Here is a 22,973-nt window from a genome sequence, read left to right on the forward strand (position 1 = left end):
TTTTTGAACAATCTGAGCCCAAGGAAAGGCTATAACCGCACTTTAATTCAGCTGAAATAACTACAAGTCACCTGACTATGACAAGTAGTAAGAGCTCTTTGTTAGCAATTGATAGTGGGATGAACTAGGAGAAGGCTGTAAAAATTTTGTCTTGTTCTGAACAGACATCCCCGTGTCCAGCACACTGATGGAGAAGCAGGGAACCATTCACAGGAACCAAAGACTGAAAAGGATCTTCTTGGTCTTTTTGTCCAGAGTTAGAGGATGTTTATTTCTTTCTGTATTTTCTATTCTTTCCTGACACATGGGAGAGAATAGAGACTGTGACAATTAATGCCTGTCTTAAATTCTTGTATTAATCTCTTTCTTTCTTCTACCATAGCTAAGAATTTGCTATTTGGCACCACATCTTAAAGTTGACCAAAGTTGAGAGAGATTGTATCAGATACATTTCCTTTAATATGAAATCAGTTATCTTACTAAGGAAAAAAATACCAACTTAGACTATGTTAAACCAGTTTTATAAACTTACATTGAAGTTTATCCCACTTTTATTATTTACCATCATAATATTTTGTTACTCATGACTCAAAACCTGCTGAAAAACTCTGCAGTTTTTTTTTTTCAGGTCAGACTAATGGGTCTATAGTTCCCTAGAGCACATCCTCCCTCCCTCCTACACACACTCTCTCACTCTCCATTAGTACAGGTATTATGTTTGTTAATCTCCAGTCACCCAGAACGCCTCCCTGACTTGACAGATTTATTACTAAGAGTTATGACTAGACCTGTGATTTCACATATCAGCACGTTTTTCAGGCATTCTGAGATGGTGATGATCCACGTCCTCTGCAAAAGCAAGAAGTCCTAACTTTGACTGTGGTCCTTTGCACTCCCACCACTCTGCTTCTGCTCCCTTATTCAACATTGTCATCTGCAGTGACACAGAGCCAAAGTATTGCCAGTTTCTAGGGCACACTTACAGGTGTTTAATCACTACTGGGTCCTCTCTCATAGAGGCTTCCTGCTTCCTAACATCCTATGCTGCACCATTCTTAGTCCTGCCCATCCTGACTGTGAGGTGTAGTTCCTGGGGAATGCTACATGTGTATGACCAATAATACTCCCCTGAGCTACGTAGGGGATATATCTGGGAGCAGATCCAACAGTGTGAGTTACTGCTTCACCACCTAAGGGCATCACAAAAGCAGCAGCTTTTAGAAAGGAGCTATGAAAGGAAGGTTCAAGTTATATCATACAAAAGACCATATTCCCAAGAAGCTGTGGAAAACAGAAAGATTGAGGAGTGCCTTTACCCTTTGATGTGATCATCATTTATAACAAACCTTTTAAAGCTCAGATCTATTTTTCCTCTCCCTGTAAGTTAATGCTTCCATACAAATGGATATTGTCACTAGTACAGGTTAAAGTTTGCCTGCACAACAAGTGAACTGATACAGAAACTGAATATGTGACAAGAAAACTGTAATGCCAAAGACTCACCTGATAACAACATCATAGTCATCAATTTTTAATCCCAGTGACTTATTTGCAAGTACTCCACCATTTCCCACAATAATACATCGCCGGCAGCTGAGACTGGAAGAAACAGAGGAGAGAGGCGATTTTTGTAACAGAACTTCAAACACGCAGAGAGTACATATTTAGTTTGCACGCATCTGAAAACTACAGGAAACCTCTGTAAATACCAAGAACTAAGAGGGAGACAGAGATACACTTGATCCCCAGCTCACCTCATCATGCCCAGGCATTACACGTGATAAACCGCTTTCAACACCTCGCACCACGTGTGGCCTAATGAGATGAGCTGTCAGGACAAGCAGCTCCTCTCCCCCACACCCCTGGTCTGATGGGCTTGAATCAAACCCATCTGTTTACTTAAACCGTCTCATTATTCATTCAGCACTGAAATAACAATAAACCAAAGGCTTAGTGAGGAAGTCTTCTCTCCAAGCAATTTTATGAGTGCAGGAAGATCTTGCCAGGTTATCTGGGGTGTGCTCACCTTGCTGAGAGCAAAATTGCTGCTGCTATCGTGAGACTTCAAGAGACAGAAAAACATTAAATTCAGAGAAAGAAAGACCCACAAACGCATGCCTGTCCAGTCGGAAACATATATGGAGACACAATAGGTGAGGAAGGAAAATAACCTTAATTAACAAAGAAACAGGAAAGAGAGGGAAGAGAACAGCTTCTAGTGGAACCCCGAGTCACGAGAACTCTCTGCAGCAGATGTTAAAAAGCGATTTTGTTTTGAAGACAGAGAAAGGACTTCTTTCCAGCCATCTAATCCCAAATGCAGCTGGCTCTTCTGGCAACATGCCTCCATCTCTGGTAGTTCACTGAAGGAATACGTGTCTGCAGAGTCTTTTTCGGAAAGGGTCCAAGGCAATCAGTTGTTTGGAGCAGATTCCTGAGCTAGGCAGCCTTCCTAGTTGCAGGCACAGTCAACTGGTCGCTTCTAGGCCGTCCTCTCTGTGGTAAGTCTAAAGAGCCAGCGTGAGGAAAACTCTACTTATGTGGGATCCCTTTTTTGCAGAGCAGAGCTGGAGTGCACTCAAAAGACTGAGCTAAACCACTGAAGGTCACTCTGCTGACAGAGCCATTAGCTGGAGACACGTGCAGAATTAACAGCACCAAGAAATGCTCAGGAACAGCTTCCCCTGCCCAGATAAAGTTCCACTGCAAGATCCGAGCCTTTCCAAAAGAAAAAACTTCCTCAAGCAGATGGACATATTAGCCCAGTGTCCCCAAGGGCTGAAGAAGTGTGTTTGTGATAATCAAACCACAACAGAGAAAGACTTTTATACATGATGGCATAGCAAAAAAAAAAAAAAAAAATACAGCTCTGGCAACAAGGAGAAATCAGACACAAGAACTGGTTCAGGCAGTATATTGTGACAAAGAGGGAAGGAAGAGTCAGCCCCAAGTACACCAAAGCAAGTGACAAAGATGGTAACAGCTTTGTCAAAACCTTTAAGGAAAAGGTGCTGCAGGAGGGAGAAGGACATAGTTCGGTCAGAAAAAGACTTTTAAACATGAGGGAAAAAAAAAAAAAAAAAAAAAAAAATACAGCTCTGGCAACAAGGAGAAATCAGACACAAGAACTGGTTCAGGCAGTATATTGTGACAAAGAGGGAAGGAAGAGTCAGCCCCAAGTACACCAAAGCAAGTGACAAAGATGGTAACAGCTTTGTCAAAACCTTTAAGGAAAAGGTGCTGCAGGAGGGAGAAGGACATAGTTCGGTTCTGGCCAAGTGACATTTCAGATGGAAATACACTCTTTTGATGATTATGACAGGAAAGTTTGGCCGCCTGAACAACAGACTGCTGGGTGAAATGCTGTAATTTCTCTACTCAGCTGTCTCTCAGCTATGACTCTGAATTTTCTGTTTTGAAGAATACCATGCTGAAATCCAAATGCTGCAAGCTCCAGGCACTCCACTCTATCCTCTTACTGTTAGGATGTTGTTAGCAATTCTGAATACAGATCTTCTTGTTTCATCTTCAAACCACTTAATCGCTTTCTTCGCTTTTCTGCTAAATTAAAGCACCATCTACTGTCAGTAGTCCCTTCCACATCTGCATAAGATCCACTTGCTGACAAAGCACTGTGTATAAACATTTTCCTCTCACAGGACAGACTGGTGAGCATGAACTGCTGCACAAGAGATAAAAGAACCAGTTCCACCAGCCTAAGCTATTGCAGCAGCTTCATGGCCCAGTTCCCACACAGGACTCACAGACTGATTAAAGCCCACTCGTAATCTTCTATTGACCATATAAACTGGAGTGAGCTCATCACATCTTGCACAGTATAGCAGCTCTTCTAGGTCTTGAGTCACTCTTGCAGTACCTCCCTGAACAATTCTCAACTTCTCTCCAGATCTCCAAAGTACTGATTCTGGAAAGATCGGCATGCAGAGCTAATGCTGCTCAAGGCAGAGTACCTTTTACACAGAGATTTTACTTATATCATTCCAATCCTCTTCTTACAGTCATTGGTTTGCAGAATATAATCTTCATCTTGTAAACATGACTTGCATTGTTACCTCTGTGATGTCTGATTTTTGATTTGACTCCAGTGAAGGATGCAACAAAACAGCTAAGACTGACCTGGCCCTTCTACTCCTTACTTTCCCAGTCTTTGGTTCTGGCAAATTTTCTTAGTGTAATTTCACATTTACTCCAGACTGGTTTTAGCCCCTGTGAACACCTGCCAGCAGGATTACACAAGAGGTGTCACTAAAGGATTAATTATCAACTCTGACAATAACTTTTTAAAGCTGTGTAACATATCCTAGCTCTAAAAAGGATACCTCTAAGTGGTGTAGTACAGAATCAGAACATAATGGACTGAGACAAATAACTAATGTGTGCCTCTAAGAGATTACCTTTATCATTCAAGCTTCTAGTTCATCCAAAAAATACATCCTCTATATGGCAAGATTTCATTTCCACAAATCCAAAGTAACATAACATCAGTTATGCCACCATCCTAGCTCTGTCCTCTGCAGGATTCTCCTGCAAAACCAAACTAATCAACTTACAACCATCTCTTTATTATCTCCCATATTTCTCCAGGAATAGCACAACATTTGCTGATCTATCAAACATTTCAAGAAGGGCTAAAAAACAAACAGTAATAACAAAAATAATTCTTTAGTTAACTCTTTAAACACTCTTCAGTGCTTACTGACTTAAAAATACATACAATTGTCCTTTAATATCCTTGTAGTTACTAATAAAAAATTCACAAAGTATTTCATTGTTGCTGTAAAATGAGACATCTTTCTATCTTTACCCCCAAAAGTGAAACAAATACTTAACTGAATAGATCTGCCTTTACTCACTGTAACTGATAGGTTAATCACTTTTGCCCAGCTTCATATCTGAACCACTCTTCTACCCTCATGGTTCTGACATATTTAAATGCATTCTCCTTTTTCCTTAAGTCTGCAGATAAGATTTTTCATTAGTAACTATCTGACCCTAAGGTCTCATCTTTGATCTTCTAACAGCTTAAATTTCTTTCAAATGTACTCTGTCTACTGATGGTGCCTAAGCATGGGAAACCTGCATAGTCATTGCTGGCTCCAGGCAAGTTTCTGGGTGAAGAAACACACAGTGCAAGCAGCATCGGTTACAGCTCAATTGTTTCTCCACAAAGAAGCGTGCAAACACCTTTGTGCTTGTTTACACAGTATGTCAAAGCTCTATTTCTTTTCCAGAAGAGCTCAAGGACTGAACACATCAGACACAGCCCATGTTTCAGTTTGCTACCAGGGTGGTATGAAGGATGGTCATGGACTTTCCACAACAGATACTCCCTAAAGCCCTAAGCTGGGAGCTGCAGCCAGATGTACAGACTCTTGACACAGACACTCCAAGGTTGAGTTCATCTACACCAAAAGCAGGATTCATGCAGATTTTCTTGAACAATATACCATTGTAAACACATGTATGTGTTGTAGCAATTCCTACTTCCCCTTCCTCTCTTATCGAAGTGCTTCAGGGATTTATCGGGGAGAAAAAGCCTTTCTTTACGCAATTTTGGAATGGGAGGCTTTGAGGAAAGATATAACAGAATAATTTAAAAATACATCTTTAGGCTAGCTGGTGCTTAAGGAGGCTTAGCATATTCTGGTTTGATCTGGCTGCTGTTACTTAAATGGGTGCTATCAACCTGAACCAGATGGACACACTCACCTCTCTTGCTCTATCAAATTCCTTCCTCACTTGTTCAGGTAATATACTGCATTAGTAAAGACTGTGATAGTTATAACTCAAACTCTCAGTTTTCTTTCATTACCACCTGGAGGCAATACAAAAAAGGTCAGTCAGGTTTTTATATTTATGTCTTTACATAGGAAATTTACATGTCATCACCACAGAGAGGTAACCCAAAAATCCACTGAAGTCCAGCCAGCAGATGGGCTGTGGAATTAGAAATCAAGCCCTGATCCATTTGCAGAGTGAGGGACAGGCCACTGGAGGAGTCACTAAATCAAGCAGTGAAAATGTCATTAATGTCAGTGGGCCTGGAAAAGCCAACGGAGGGCAAGAAGTTTCAAAGATGAGGCCCACCAACACCTGTGTTAGGGAGAAAGACATGCCAGCTCTGAAGGAAGAGGTCAGTGGTTCTAGAGAAAGTTCCTGGATCTCCAGTCTTTTCCAGACAAGCTCAGGGATGAGTTGTAACTACCCTCCCAAATGCCACTGCAGCTTCAGCCACTGCAGCTTCACCTACCCCCTGCCCTGGAGCAGGAGCAGGTTACTGTTCAACACAACAGTGCTGTAATAAGGAGTCATGAATAAAGCAGGGCACCAGGTACGTGGTGTTACAGGTGTGAACCACAGCCTTTGTTCACATGCCCTCCAGCTGCTGCTAGTTACAACACAATGGAGGGATTAGTTGAAGTGAGTTGGCAAAGCTGCTGTGGGATGATGAAAAGTGCATGCACACCCGGAAGGATCACGTTTGCCTCATTTCAGCACCATGTCAGTACATTGTGTCAGGAAAGGTGCATCAGGATGCCCTTTAGCACAGGGATAATCAAACAAACAAGTTAATTTCCAGGGCTTATAAGAGGCAAGTGAATGCAACCTCTCAAGGATCAGCTTTGTGAAGGAGGGCAGAAAAGGAGAAGCTTGGGTAGGAACAAGACCAAAGGCTTGGTGTAGAGATCCTCCACCATACAACTCTAATCCTCTCTTTCCTTCCTATGCTCTCATGTACTGCTCTGACCTCACCTTTCCTGCCTCTCCCACCCTTCCCCTGGGAAAGCTGCCTCCAGTGTATAGTTACACGAACACTTATTCCAGTTGGCTGGGCAGTGCTCACCCTCCCCACCCATTCCAGTCTCTGCCTCACCTGCTGCCACTTCTGCTCTGTGCCCACACTCTCAGTGGACAGGGAGCTCTGGAAATGAAGTCATTGGAATAACCTGGGTTGAGACAAAAACTCATAAACTGGATCATCTCACTGATCCACTTTAAAGTCCCTTTTCAAACAACAGCAGCAGCACAAGGAGAAGGGCAGCAGCAGCAGCAAATATGGCTTCTTAGACTGGCTTTGCCAACAGAGAAAATGTTGGTGTAACTCCTTGCTGAAAAGAGGGTGAACCTGGAGCCTTTTTCATGCTTCTAGAATCAGCCCACTAGACTTCTGAGAGCCTACAAGTGGAAGGCTTCACAAGATCTCCCAAACATGACCCCTTGTACCTCACAGACTTGAGTTGGGTCTCTTATCTAGGTCTTCCACAATAAGACATTTACTCAGTCCTTTATCATAGAACCAAGAACAGTTTGGGTTGGAAGGGATCTTTCACGGTCCCTAAAGTCAGGCCTTCTCCAGCTGCTCCATGGTGTTGAGCAAAGGGGAGAGGTCTGGACTTTCTGCTTGACCAGTGAGCAGGAAGGGAGTAGCCAAATTCAAGGCTCTGCTCCCAGCACCCTGGGGCTGCCATGGAGAGTAACTGTTAGGATATACTTGGAGCTTGAGACAAGATGAGGAAGGAGCTAACCTTCCTCCACCAGTCTGCTCCATCAACTTTTCAGGAATCCAAAATGGCAGATACCCATTGCTGCCAGCACTGGAATTCAGTGAGGACCACAGCTGAAGAACATTTCTGGAACCATACCCAAGTCTTCATCTGTGCCCTACTCAACAAGCTGGTGTCCTAGAGCAGCACTGTGGCAGCCTTAACACCTCTGACAGTTCCCAAGCTCTTTCTCCTAATAACTCTTCTGTTGCAATTCCATCCACCTTCTCCTTTAGGCTCTCACCTTGCAGCTTGCTATCCCAAGCTTTCTTGTCCCTTTCTCTCACACACACTTCCATTTTTATCCTTCCTAAGACCTGCTCACGTGGAAGGGGTTTGGGAGGTACTTGACTGTGAGGCACATGTACTACACAACCAACATCCACTGATACAGATTTATCACAATAATTCCCAAGGAAACAGTACTTCCCCCAGATATCTGTGTGTTTACACACCACCAAACCTTGTTACTGGAATACCACAGAAATACTACCCTGTTCCTGAGGTCTCATTTGCACTTGGTATCTCAGGGACTTTGCATACATTTCATGGGGCTTGAGTGTTAGATCTTTCCTATATCTGCACCAAACCCATTATAAAGAGCACAAACCAAGGTGAGCAGCTCATGCTAGAGTGGTTATGTTTCAGAATCTCCTGCAAAACTACTTTTAAAAAACCTGAAACATTCTACTCCTCACAAAACAGGTGAGCAGCAAGGGTCACAATTACATTAACCTTCACTGCAAGAATCTTCCACCTGCCCTCTGTCATTAACACTAATTTCCTACGAGCAACCTTCTGAAAGAGTCTATATGTGGATTTTTCAACAGATTAAAATCTTAACTCTCCAACCAGAACTGAGATAAACCCCAGATGGATGAGACTCAGTTGTGTGCAAAATCTGTAAGAAGGTCATTTGTAAAAGGGTTTTACCTTCTGGACATAATTTCTCAAATTAATCCAAAATCTGAAGGCTAACCCTATCTGGCACTGCTGTGAGGCAAGGCAAACTTCAAAGAAACCTAAATTAGCACATCGACTGTGCAAGACTAAGAATAAACTTTCACACAGAGAGTAACTCCCAGCTACATCAGGCAAGCTCTACAATCAGCATGAGAGATGTGGAGACCTATGGAAAGGCTGGAAAAGCTTATGAAATTTGTCATGAAAAGTGGGCAGAAGGGGAGCTGGGCCAGGAAATAAAACCCATGTGTTTAGAAAGCAGGAACTGTGTTGTTAGCCTGAGTCAAATACTACTGGAAGGAATTATTATCAGGACTTTGAAAAGAGATCATGTCTCAGTAAAAACCTCTGACAGCTTCTGAAAAATCCTACCCCTAATCCGGGAGATGGCACTAAACCAAAACTGCAGGACAAATGGAAGGAATGACAGAAAAGCAAGGACAGAAAGGACTGAAGGACTATCATTGGGAAGCTGAATGTAAACATGCCAGTGAGTTTCAGAAACAACCTCTACAAACAGGACTGAAGAATCACAGGAGCTTCTTCTAAAGGCATCAATTCAAATACCACAGGACCCAGGAGACTGCTATCCTGTTCATCCTAGCACAGGCTTGGTCAACACAACCAAACATTCCTACTTTGAGAGAGTGAGGTATTAGTGAAAAACATTGCTGAAATAAGCCAGTCCCTTCTTTCCCTCTAAAGTTTCTTTTGATCCTGTTGCTCTGTCAGAAAGGCTGGAAAAGAGCAAAGTGTTTATTGAAAACCTGCTATTAGCTAATTTGAAAACGGGGCAAGAGGACACCTTGTAACAACATATGAAATAATAGATTAGGAAATAGTCAAAAGGTAAATGCTTTTTCCTACTTATGTTTGACTTAACAGAGGTCTCCAGAGTCTACAGATTTACTATAAAGAGAACTCCATTTTCAGCTCCTGATTTACTCATCCACATCCAAATGTATTGGCAGTAATTTCCGGCAAAAAATGTCTAACAAAATTTATTTAGGACATATGAAAAGAATCACTTCTACTCCTTCTATTCTGAGTGTCTCATCTTACCTGTCAAGAGCTGGAGTTAGACGATAATCTTTGGTTGCTGACAGGATGGCTTTGATCAGATTATCTGGGGAGAAAGGAAGAAGATGTTAGGAACAAGTTCTCACTGCTAATGGAAATGAGAAACTATGTGATGTAAAGCTTCTGAAGCAGTTACTTGAAGGAACTGAAAGGTTCTCATTAGGAATGAACACTAAGTTGAGTATTCCTATTTTCTCTGGACAATGACCTTCACACACGCCTGCAAAGACGTGTTATGTGCCAAATTCTGGTGCAGTGTGTAATTGCCTTGCACGGAGAGTGTCACAGGGAACAAGCACTGTACATTTTATAGCAGTGATTTCATATCCACTGCCCTGGGATGGCAGCTTCACAAACACTTCAGACATGCAAAGGCCAGCATCACTGTCACTGCGTGCCTTCAGACAAGCTTTTATGCAGCTGAGTGGTGAACTGAATACAGGAAGAAAACCAGGTTAAAACGGATGCTTTTTATGCTTCAGGTTACTTTCAGTTTAGGTTCATCAGTCTGTCTTTCTTCAATTAAAGCACCACAATTGCATAAAGAAATGCCCATGGAACCACAGCCTACAGTGATACCCAGTGAATGGTGCAGCAACCAGATGGTGTAAGTTATGCAAGCATAGGCACACACACAAATTAAACACATTAAGCTGCAGAAGCACAATGATTACATATGAATAATTCTATCAGCTATGGAAATTTTTGAGTCTTCTTCCCTTCACATTTTGTCATTTGCCCCTAATTTTTCCACCTCTCTCCCCCATAAAGCTCCAAACTCCTTTACCATGACCCAGGTAAAGACCCTTCTTGGCCAGGGCCAAGAAGCAGCAATATTCTGGCTAGTCTGTATTTACAAATGTACCAGTGATTTCAGAATGTCTGTGCTGGGTCTGACAAAAAGTGCATCTGCCTCCAAATCCTGACTCTAACTGTGGTCTTAAGAAGATGCCTAAGAGGAGAACAAAACCAAAGCGAACAGATATATTTCCCTGAAATTCTCTTCTGCTATTTAACTGTTTTCATATCAGGGATTTCATATGTCAGATATAGCTACTTTGTATCTGGTAACCTGCAATGATTTCTCTTCCATGAGCTCAGAATTCTCCTCAATCCATATGGACATTCAATCACTTCCCTTTCCTGATTTTCAATATGGCTTGTCTGAGCTTCATTTATACTGGAAAAGATTGTGAACAATTAGACCCCTTCCATCTTTGCTTGGGAGATTGCAGATACGTCTAATATCCTTAAATATATCAGTCAACTAGTTCAAAAGTTCTTAGGAAGCACCAGTCAAAATGAACAAATAAGTCTCATTTCCTTACAAAAGACTAAAAATGATACAGAAACATTACAACAAGTGATTTTTTACATCGAACATAAACAGCTTTCCTTACAGACACTAATTACTGCAATTAGCACAGTTAGGGAAGACCCTTTCAAATAAAGAGTTCTGTTCTTCTCCACTGAGGAGGTGTCCTCCTCAGGAACAGGACAAATGTGTGGGATAAACACAGGAGCTCAAGGCAGCCCATGTGCCAAAGAGCTTTGAACCTGACAACAAGCTGGCGAGACACACAAAGGTGATAAACAGAAAACTCTGACAGTTACTTTGAGACCTGGGGAAGTTTTTGACATGGCAGCACTGACAGCCCCTGCCAACCATTACAAGCTGGGGAGTGATTACTTTCAGAACATCATAGCTTGGAGTGGAGTAAGGGAATTTTTAAGGGTAAAAGCAACTTTGATAACAAAATAGTGGTGGTGCTTAATTTTCCTTCATCTGAAGAATATCTTTTGATATTCTGCATAGGCAGCAGGCTTCCCCTCTGACAGGAATGCTATTCCCCTAAATCTGCCATAACAGCAGTAGGTTGCTGTGACCTCTAATGGCATCACGCCACAGTCCTCTCCTTGGCCTGCTCCACGCACTGACTTTTGTTGGACAGTATACATTACTGACGTTGTTTTCCCACATTCTCAGAGAAGAGATCAAAGGATTGCATGTCAAGGGCTGCAACCTCCCATCTACCAAGCTTTTGTTATGCCAGGTTTGCTCTACCACCCACAAGTTACACCATGCACTACTTGGAGATCATCCGATGGACTATTTTAGAAAGAACATTAAAAGAATACAGTTGAGTAATGCACTCACATAATTCTGGTTTACTCATCTTGCCAGATAATTAGCAATACCTTCTTAGTGAATGCTCACAAATGAAATAAAACTACTTTAGGAGTGGATATGGCAGTGTTTGGAATGGAGGTGCTTCCCAAACAAAAGCAAAACAAACAACCATATAGAGCGCTCAGTACAGATTAAGAATGGACAAATAGGAGATAGCTCTTCAGCAGACCCCATGATCCAACAATAAGTGGTATCCAAAAAGTTTGGAAGTTGCACACATCTCAGTGTTACCATTCAAAACTGCTGAATGAAGCTCAATAAAAGACAAAGTACTTCACTGTCAAATGTTCACCCACAGCAGAAACGAAAATGGCATCAAGTTCATCTGGTCTAGCCCTGGTCTGCCAGGAGCAGGAGCTACAAGCACTCACAGGAAAAGCTAATGGCTGGGACAGGGGACAGGCACTAGATCTTTCTGGGTGAGCTGGAACTCTACTACACTGTTGCTGAGGTGGGCATTTGCACTTGCACCTTGACTCTGGCACTAGGATGGAAAGAAAATACCTCCTCCAGAAGGAGTTTCTGTATTTTCTGTATTTTCCTGGGAAAAGGTTTGACGGATCAGCAGATGCTGCTGTGGCTGATCTGCAACCTTGCACAAGACCACAAAGGAATAAAGAACAATAAGGAACCACTGGCAGGATCTTTTAATATAGCTGGGGCAAGGTGGAGGGTCACTTGCAATCAGCACTGCAAAGACTACTATCACAGACATCAGTGACCTGCAGGACACAAAGCAGGGCTCACCTCCAGGCTGTGACTAAAGAAAATTGGGCACCAGAAAAGCAGGTGCATTATGTCAAGTTAATTGATGAGACATGGTCTCTTCAGGGTAAGAAACTAAAAGGGTGATGAGCACAGTCTGCCTTATACACCTCTATACTGAGTGATAATAACGGGTGCAAGTACACGTAACAAATACTGCAAAGAAAACTTCCTTCCTGGTTCAAGTAACAGGATTTGTGCACAGCCACTGACTGGAAGTCAAGCACTGAAAGAAATTTTTCAAGGACAAAAGAAAGACCGAGTTGTCTAGATGAACACATCAGCAGGGCAAGCAATCTACTGCAGTTTTCTGCAGCCATAGCTTGTTTATTACATTTTTTTCTTGTCATGGAGAATTTAGATCATTGGGGAGAGTGGGAGATTATTTAACCCATTCATCTATCAACCACTGTGCATGCACTTTCACTATAAAAACAAAGCAAGAAGCCTCTGCACATTTTTCTCCCATCTAGAGCAGGAGTTGACTACATTTATCTAAGAATCCTGAGTTATCTTGACATATTCTATCAACTTTGCCTTATAACATCAGAATATTCAAAAGCCAGCTCAGGACTGCATGATTTCTCTGAACCCAAGTACATCTTGACTTCAGGTTGACCCTGAAATTTTCAGACATTTGGAAAAACTAAATAGTTAGAAATTAGGCAGACAGTGACCACACAGTGAGAACCAGCCTAAGTCTCAATTCTAGTCTTTTTCTCTGTTATTTATGTGAAGGAATGGAGGAGACCTTCACTGTAAATGTCAACAACACTTAAAATTGTTGTTTCTAATGCAGAAACTTCTTGCTCGTATCACCAAAAAAAAAAAAAAAAAAAGGGGGGCCTTTCCAGTCCACAGGGCTTACTGCAGGCGTCTCGTAGGGTCTACCTTCTGCCTGCCTTGAAAGTAGGCAGATTGGGATGTTCGTGCACTCTCAAGTGGCCAAGAGAAGAGGCTGTAATTTTTCAAGTTGTCTATACCAGCCACCTTCCCCAAAACCCAGCAAGTCTACAGGCCCCTAGTGCCAGCAGTAAGTGTGTGAATACCATGCCTCAGGGTCAGGGAACAGCGTGTTGCTGCAGTGCTGCGTGTTTGCCCTGGGAGCCACGGCCAGTGCCCATCCCCACAGGTGGTCACCCAGGTGCCACTCCTCCAGCCAGCACTTCTGCAGGGTCCTGGGCATCAGCTCCAGCTTTTGGGAATAGACTGACTCGAGTGAGGTTGATTGACATCCCATAAAGTGTGCCAGGAGACTCTGCACATGGGTCCCTGTCCCACGGTAACAGAATGCCACGTGTGTGTCAGCTTTGTGGGGAGAGTAAACTAAACACTACCAATGCCATGGATTAAACAAGTCACAGTATTTACAAACAAGTTCTAAGCACAAGCCAGTACATACACTTTTTTTAATACACTACCCAAAAGTTTAGCTCTGTATAAAGTTTCTCCTTCAGCACTTTTTTACTTTAAGGTCTTGCTCCATATGGGAGTTGAGGAATGACTTTTAACAGAAAAGTTTTTACATCTTTTGAGGAATGATCTTTACAGCAAGTCAAGGGAGGTGATTCTGCCCCTCTACTCAGCCCTAGTGAGGCTGCATCTGGAGTATCTGTATCCAGTTCTGGGCTCCTCAGGACAGGAGAGACATGGAGCTCCTGGAGCAGGTCCAGTGGAGGGCAACAAGGATGATGAAGGGTCTGGAGCATCTCTCTTATGAGGAAACACTGAGGGAGCTGGGCCTGTTCAGCCTTAAGAAGAGAAGACTGAAAAGGGACCTAATTAATGTCAGTATCTGAAGGGAGGTGTCAGAGGATGGACCAGGCTCTGCTCAGTGGTGATGAGCAATGGGACAAGAGGCAACACGTAGAAACTGATGTACAGGAAGTTCCATCCCAGTATAAGGAAGAACTTCTTCACTGTGCAGGCGACTGAGCACTGGAACAGACTGTCCAGAGAAGGTGTGGGATCTCTGTCACTGGAGGTATTCCAGAGCTGTCTGGATGCAATCCTGTGCAATGTGCTCTGAGATGACCCTGCTTGAGCAGGGAGGTTGGACCAGATGACCCAGTGTGGTCCCTTCCAACCTCACTCATTCTGTGATTTGCCACCCTGGTGCCCAGCACGAGGCCATGGACCCAAGTCTCACCACATGGTCTGTTCTCTCTCCCAGAAACACCATGTCCAGCTGTAGACAAATCAACATTATTTGTATCTTTGTGAAGCTGGGAATCCAGTGATTACAACAGGTACAAAATGTGTCTGAAATTTCCTGCACCACTTCTTTTTATTATTGATCAGCTAACTTTAGGAGGCCAATGCAGGAAAAAGCAGCTATGAAGAATTCCAGCATTTAGCAGTGCATTGCAAAGACATGAACTGGCTCTCAAAAACAGCTAACTACAAACTGAGGAGTCTATCCTGAGATCAAAACTTGTGTGTAAATATGAGAGAGTGGTTTCTTGAGGTCACTAGCTGTACCAGATTTAGGTGGTTTACTGGAGATGCACTTTATTAACAACAGGACATAAAACTGCCGCTCCTCACAATATCTCCATTGATGATTTGTAATGGCATTAAGACAAGAGGCATACACTGTTGCATAGACACAACTCAAAAGAAAAAAAAAGACTGAATGTGCATGGTATCCTCCCTAGCAATTTTAGAAGAACCTGGCATGCATTAAATGTAAGCTCCATTAAAGCCCTTAAGGCCTTTTTTTATAACAAGATATAAATAAAATACATAACATTTGGACTCTTCATTTACATCGTTGTTTTGGAGCCTTTGGGGATTTTTTTTTTCCAAGCTTTTCTTCACAACCAAGAGTTTGTTTTTTCAGAATACAAGCTTAGTTCCCAACATAATCCCAGGGCTTGGAAAGTTGGAACATTAATTTAAAAAACAATTATGCAAAAAAATGGGCAACACTTTGCAATAACCATGCATTAACAATTTTGATCTAAACTCAAGTTCAATGCACAGGAAGCAATAAAGTCTATAGAAAGAGGCAAATTCACGCCAAATAAAAACAGTCCTTGAAAGATTCACAGTGTGCTGGTTAAAGACAAGCAGAAAAATAAATACAGTTGTTGTAGAGGGCTCTACGTTTTTGATAACCCTTCACAGGTGGCCAGGCAATATCTTCAAGGCCAAAAAACTCAATAACTACTACAGCGATTCCTAATTCTTCTGATCCTTGCAGAAGCATTAATAAATGACACTTCAAAACACAACAGCCAGAGAAGACCTGCTCCTCTCTCCAGGAAGTAGAAGAGAGGAATAATATCCGTGTTTCAATTGCAATTCAAGAAGAATTGCAATTGGAATTCTGTGAAGAACTCCAATATGGAGTCATCCAATTAATTGCAAACTTAAGGTTTGCATCTCCCTGAGGCACCTTTCCCTTCCCAGTGGGTTGGGAGCAGGACTATTCTTTAGGCACACTCAACAGCAACGCATTGGTTTTGATTGAAATAAGGGACTGCACTGGAGGGTTGTACTTTCATCATGAGAGCTCAAGAAAGAGAAGTGATTTAACTTCAAAATTCACAACATAACTTCCCTTTATACACTTTCTTCAGTAATGAAAAGTTAACCATCCACCTCTTCTGAAACTTACAGCTTTTTTTCCTCTTCAAACCTCTCATTTCATTTCTTTAGGCTATGAAATCAGCTAAATTCCCTGGGGGAACATCAACATTTTTATATCTATATTCCCACATGATAATGGCAACTATTACCAATTTTGGTCAAATGCAAAATTCTAGCGGAAGCTAGTTCAGAAATGTGCCTCCAACTCAGGAAGAAACAACCATCTTGTTAATACCTACTCTGAACAGAACTAATGGCTATACATATATATATATACATATACATATAACTGATGGCTTCTGCTTTTTTGTTAGACGAGTAAGACACGAAGAACAAAAAAATGCTTGTAGTAGGAAAATCATCTGTACAACAGAGTGCCACTAACAAAATGAGGATAAAGTTGGAGAATTAAAGCAGAAAACGCCTCATTCAGACCCAGTCAAATGCAGGGAAGGTGTCTGCATGTGGTACTCCAATCTCTACAAAGAGCTAGAAGATTAGGTTAGAAAAGACCTACTTTTCTAATGTTTTTTTTTTGAATCAGCTGGAAATTTCACTTGTCATGTCCAACCAAATATGTTTTCTCAGAGATTAAGTATTGCTCATGCCAAGAAAGTCAATGTAAAAGAAAAAGCTATGCAAAAAAGAGCATTCATGAAAAGAGAGATTTTCTCCCAAACCACTGTGATATGCCAGCTTTTGCAGGCCTGAAAACTCAACATTTTCACTGGAGATGAATGACCTCTGCCCCATGAGACTACTGAACAACTGCTGAGCAGCACTGAACCACGGCTCTTCCCAGGAGCACTGACACAAAAGAAAACATCCAAATAAAACCAAGTATAAGAACAGTTAATCATTGCACAATACATCCATTAGCATTGGTGGTCTAGACAAAGACTTAATTCCTTTGTCACTGAATGTGTCACCAGTTCCAGACATCCCACCAGTATCAAGCGAAAATATGAAGTCTCCTGGCCAGTAGTTCATACTACATTTGATAAAACTGTAGCATTTCAAACATGGTCTTAAGATTCTCTTATCACCATGGGGAAGAAATTGCTTCCTAGTGTCCTGATGGGAGGGAAATTCTGAGATGGTGACAACAGAACCGCTGCCTAAGAAATAACTATCACCTTCAAAGACAAACTGATTCAGGGCCAACAAAACAGCCTCTCTGCTCAAAACAGCTGAGCAGGAACAAAGGTAGAAGTGAAGACCTATAATTTCTGCAAAGCAGTGACACAATTACTAACTAAATGCATGGAAGAGATATTACATAGATCATGTCTGTTTAGTTTTTTAGTGTATACTGTGCCATATGTTTTCACTTAAGTTAAAAAAAAAAAAACTGCAGCAACTCTCCCGTCCTCATTACACAGAGATGATGCCAGATACTAGCTACTCTTTCTTATGAAAGCCTTTTATATTCTTCAAACCGCATGTACTGAGAAATTCTATTAATAGTCAGGTATTTCTCCAGTCTTGTTTGTTGCCCTTCTCCAAATAACTCTTTCCTTTTGCTTTAGCTACAGAGGTAAATTCGGGGAGGAGGCCCTCTGGGATTAATAACCTTACTAACACTATAAACAATTTTTCCATTGCTTATTCATTGACAAATTTAACCCTGAGAGCAGTGCACATGCTAGAGGATCTCTGCAACTACATGGACAGCACGGGCATGTTCATACCTCCATAATTACACTGACAGAAGCACTGCTAGGAAAGGGTGCAAATCCAAAAGAAGAAATGTCAATTTAAATTTTAAAAAAATCTCTATGTAACTCTTCTAAGAGCCTGAGATTGCTGCAGTCTCCTTGCTCTTCAATGAAAAATATTGCAACAGCAGACTTGGTGGGTGCTGGGAAAGAATTCCTGGCAAATTAGACCCTTGCAAACGGTGAAACATGGGAAGCACTCCAACATCCTAGTTAACACCAAAACAATAGCCTTGGGACACAGGAGGGTGCTCAGCAGCTGGAGCTGCCCCCCACAGGAATCCTTGACATTTGTAGCTTTCAGAGTTACAGCTTCTTGTTACAGTTTGATCTTCTTGACAATTCTGAAAGTTGACCAATTTATCGTGTTCCACGTTTTGGCTATAAACACACCAGTAAACACACTGGCAGCAGGGCATGGGCCCACAGGGTCCTACTCGAGTCCATACTATTAAAGAGTTAGCACAGTCCCAGATGTGCTCACCAGGGCCAACAAACATCCTCCTCTACAATTCTCACGCATTCACAGGCTAATACAGGCCACTGACCTTTCTTGATAGGAAGCCTGGACATAGCCACTCTATTTTTGTGGGGGGCAGGGAGTTAATCTGTTTGAACAATGAGCTCAACAGCGTTCACGACCACAGGACAACCACTTTATTTATTAATAGAGACAGAGTCATCGTTTCCAACCACTTAGAGTGGCCAACCCTGTTTCCAGACTCTGTCAAGTCCCACAGTAGAAGACAACAAGTTTGATATGGCAGACAATCTCATTTTTTAAAAGTAAGTGCAGTCAAACATGACACTGGCCTGTTTGTCAACATGGACATTCTTCCTTCAGAAAAATCTTGATCCAGATTCTGAAATATAATCTCATGGGTTCACAGCCAGCTGCAGAAGTCACTGGGCAAAACCTAGAGCCACTGTTACATGAATGGCCGAACTAGATACTGGTAGTGACCATTCATGGTGTAAAAACATAATCACACCTCTTCATACCTATTATTTCCCCTATTCTCTGCACACAGAGGAAGCCAGAATTTCCACAAGGGCTACAGACATCTGTGATGAATGCAACAATAGCTTCAACCTGCTGGATCAGTTCCAACACTCTTGACAGCTCTCAACTCTGCTTTTGTCCCAGGTTGCTGGGCATTGTGATCAAGTAATTAGGACCAATCCTTGGCCCAGATCTTTGGTGAACAGAGTCAACAACTACAATATATCAATATATACTAAAACGCTGCCCATTTAAGACAGGTTAAGAAAAAGGTAAAACAGCTGCTCTTTTTAAGTTCTTAATCTATTTCTAATACCTTGTTGAGGACCTTCAGAACCACCGTTCAAAGAGAGTTTGCACAAGACTTTCTACCACACGCCTCATCTCACAAAGCCCTGCTCATAAAGCAGCAGGGTTGCCACCTGCTTATTCTGTGCCTCTTTCATAGCATGCAAGTAATCACTAAGGCTGTTAACTGACAATAGCAGCAGTTTCCCATCCAACACAGGATGTGCAGTATTCCTACTGCGATAGTCCATTTCAGAGCCAGCAGCATTTGGGGGAAAGTCTAAAAACTTTCATATTCAGGACCATATTCACCTTGAGGGCTTCTACACACAAATGCCAAGAATGGAGCACTCTGTCCATAAAACCTCCTTGCCCGGGCTAATGGCCAAATGAGAAAATAACCACTGGAGTAAAGGAGTGAGAACTCTTTCACAAAGAAGCACTGTTAACCTTTCTATGTTGTACTGAGTACTTCTAAGCATCTGGAGATAGGAGAACTGTCTTTACAATCAGATTCTCATTGAAGAAGATGAAAATCTCTGATGGACTGTGTCAAAATGATCAGCATACTGCCTTCTCCTTGATACGATAATCTTTAAAGAGCAGTAGTCTTGCCCTGAAAATTTCTGAGCCATTTCTACTCTTTTACATGTAATTTATAGAGATGTGTTATTCCAAATTACTGCAGCCCAGTAGACAATGCTCCTCAAAAACTGCTTTCCCCTAAATATTGCAAGATTCATTCTTGCAATCTTGGAACTGTCCTTTCTTAGACCAGTAAACACGAAGAGATGGATAAAAAAGGACTTCATTCAGCTTTTTTTCAGAGACAAAGCAAAGCAAAACTTAGGTAAGCATAGAAACTTTAACAAGAGAAAGCAGAAATGGTGGATTAGGTTCCAAGCTGCTAAGAATCCCTTGATTTCATAACTGTAGCACTTTCAAGCTACCACAGATTAGTTTCTAGAAGTTCCTTGGAACATGCAGCATTACTGAAAGTGAGCTCATCCTATAACTGTTATTCACACACACAAAAAGAGCAAACCCAATAAAATCAAAAAAACCCAAATAAACAAAAAGCCATTTTGCACTTGGAATAGATCACAGTGACTTAAAAACAGCAGGTGATATTCACCACTGTTCTCAGCAAGGTCTTCCCATTACCATCTCAGCTGCAGTTGGTGTCTATGAACACCAACCACCTTTCCCAGTGGGATGCACGTCAGAAATCCCAGCTGACGGTGTCAGGGGGCTGCCTAACACACAGAGCAGAACTCCTGCCCCGTCTGTTTCAACACAGCCACATCTCTCTACACTTTCTCAGCCACCCTGACTACTCCTTTTCCCATGCACATCCCAGCTTTGAGAGTCTTCATCTTGCACCAGCACGTGACTGAGCTCCATGCTGCCTGCCTGGATCATTTGTTTGGATACCATTAGATTGCCCTGACTGAAAGCCCTAATGAGGTGCTGATCCCATCATCTAATCAGTCGTCTGAGCCGAAATGCATCCCATGGGACAGCCAGAAAAGACTGATGCAAGAATTCCAAGTGATGTGTAACATGAAAGGGCGCCATTCGCATCGCTAGGACTCACAGCCTGTCAGCACGGCCATTAGAAATCCGGGGCTACACGGATTTATAATTCAACCCTCCCACACACACAACTTGTTCCAGACTGAAACTTGGCACAAAATTCAATCCCAGGAGGGTGTTAAAAAAATAACCTATTCAACGGTTTCCGTCCCATGGCTTCAGCTCACAGCCATTTAAATAATGGCAATTTCTCATTTCTCTTTTTAACTGAGGAAATCCAATATAAAACACCAGATTTACATAACATTGCAGTGGTGATACAAGCTGGCAACAAACCCAGAGAGAAGGCTGCCAGAGCTGTTCTGTCATTCTCTCTTGGTGAATTTCTCCATTTGGATTCAGTTTAACGGAATGATTTTTATTAGGACTAGCTGACATCGTGTGTAACCTGCAAATCCCACCTCCACGCTGGCCAGGCACCTCGCCCGAGTTTTGTACACCTTGTGTGCTGGTTTAGAAGGGGACAAGCCCTCCTGTGGTCACAGTAGCCTCCCACCTGCACTGCCACTGTTAATTCTTTGCTGCAAACTCTGCTGGCTGGTTTAGAGGACAGTAATTAGCTTCCTATTGAGCTGCAAAAGACTGACTGGACAAGGAATGGACAAAACAAAGAAGGGAACTGATGCAAGCCAAAAGCAATTTGTCAGTAGAGCCTTTGATTTGATCAGAGATTGTTCTGACAACTACCACACCTGTTTCCAGGGAGAGACACAGAGCCAAGCCTTCTGTGGCACCAGTTCTTTCTCCACCAGGTATTTCAATTCCTACAGGACTACATGTAATCTTGAGTTTGTCAGTGGAAAAAAGAATCTTGAAAGTTGATTCAATACCACAAAAACTTCTTAAATACACAGGAACTCAGAAAGTCTGCAGCAAATCACTACAGTGAGCACGAGCCTTCTGCTCCACCACCACTCAGACAGAGAGGGTGTGATAGCAAATGTGGGATAGGTAGGAGCTTGTCACCCCAAAATAAATCATCTGCTGGGTGGGCTACTGGCTCCCATCTCATCCACCAACCACCACTCCTGCTTTCCCACAGCACGCCTGAGACACAGCCCCTGCTGCCCAGCTGGGGACAGCGCATATTACAAATCATCATCAAAGCATCTGAACGTACTTTTCTTATTTGTCATATGAGTCAATAAGTAGCCCAACTTCTATGAGAAGAAAATGAAGATTGGTATCAGCAGTCGAGCCCAAGGCATCTTTCCTGTTCTTTAGAGAATTACTGACTTAAAGGTACTTCAAAGCAGTTTGAACTCTCTGCTGCTGTCACCAAAGCTGCTACAAGATCCTCTGGCAGCCAATGTCAAAATGCTTCTTCTAGAATGTGGTCGTTGGTCTAAACTGCCATTGTTGCACTGACTCTCCTCATGTACTAAAGCGTCTTCCCTATGGCCAGCCTCTGAGGTCCACGGTCCAGCTGTAAACACCCTTCCGCATTTCTGAGAACTGGATACAATAATTCTCTCAAACAGGGGAAATAAACTGAGCCCAAAGGACCACCTGAGTTTTCAAAACAGAAAAGAAAATGGGGCAAGCATCTGCAGAACCACCTTCTTCTCCAACAGCTGCAGTTTTCTCATACCTTGTCCTTTAATTCCAAAGGGGGGTACAAAGTCCCTGATACGTGCCCATTTCCTGAAGGAATCATCCAAGAACATTGGTGCCGGCTTCGAGAACCTGAGAAAACCAAAACAAGAAAGAGGTTAACTCCTGAACTGGGAAGGATAAACTTCTGCAAGAACGTTGAGAGAATCCAAACCTAAGTGCTGATTATACACTGCCACTTGCAAGAGAGTAATGTAGAAGATTTTTCTTTTACCCAAAGATGACTGCAGTGAAACAAACCTGTCAGAATTTGTGCCACAAGGACACTCAAATCACTCAAGTCGTGAACCTAGCAATCACTTCCACTCAACAATTTAGAACTGCCCCACTACTGTTTGGCTATTAATTTAGCTACAATAAGTTGTAAATTGCAGGCAGGGTTTAGGCAGTTTCACTTCCTGCTTTGTGAGCCCAAGCCAGTTTATGTGCTGTCTGTGTGAGTGTGTGAGGAGCCTGCTTTGGCCTAACTCATGTGCACATACACAGCAGCTATCACCACACAGGCAAGAAAGAAAACAGTTCAGGAGATCATGAAGCAGCTCATAGTTTACAGAGAATGGAAATGGAAATTCAGTGCCTTCTTTAGTGCATTCATT

The 22,973-nt window shown here is 42.3% G+C and overlaps 1 protein-coding gene across 10 annotated transcripts in view; it reads right to left on the minus strand.

Moving 5' to 3' along the window:
• ST3GAL3 (ST3 beta-galactoside alpha-2,3-sialyltransferase 3) overlaps window positions 1-22,973 on the minus strand; it is a 186,752-nt gene that overhangs the window by 49,136 nt on the left and 114,643 nt on the right. For all 10 annotated transcript variants that reach the window (XM_017743508.1, XM_017743506.1, XM_017743507.1 and 7 more), the window contains 3 exons: window positions 22,355-22,449; window positions 9,591-9,654; window positions 1,504-1,599 (listed from right to left, as the gene is read on the minus strand). In XM_017743508.1, the coding sequence (XP_017598997.1) occupies window positions 1,504-1,599; window positions 9,591-9,654; window positions 22,355-22,449 (255 nt within the window). The remainder of the gene's footprint in view (window positions 1-1,503; window positions 1,600-9,590; window positions 9,655-22,354; window positions 22,450-22,973) is intronic.

Source organism: Corvus brachyrhynchos, unplaced genomic scaffold, assembly GCF_000691975.1.
Source record: "Corvus brachyrhynchos isolate BGI_N302 unplaced genomic scaffold, ASM69197v1 scaffold48, whole genome shotgun sequence".
NCBI lineage: Eukaryota > Metazoa > Chordata > Aves > Passeriformes > Corvidae > Corvus > Corvus brachyrhynchos.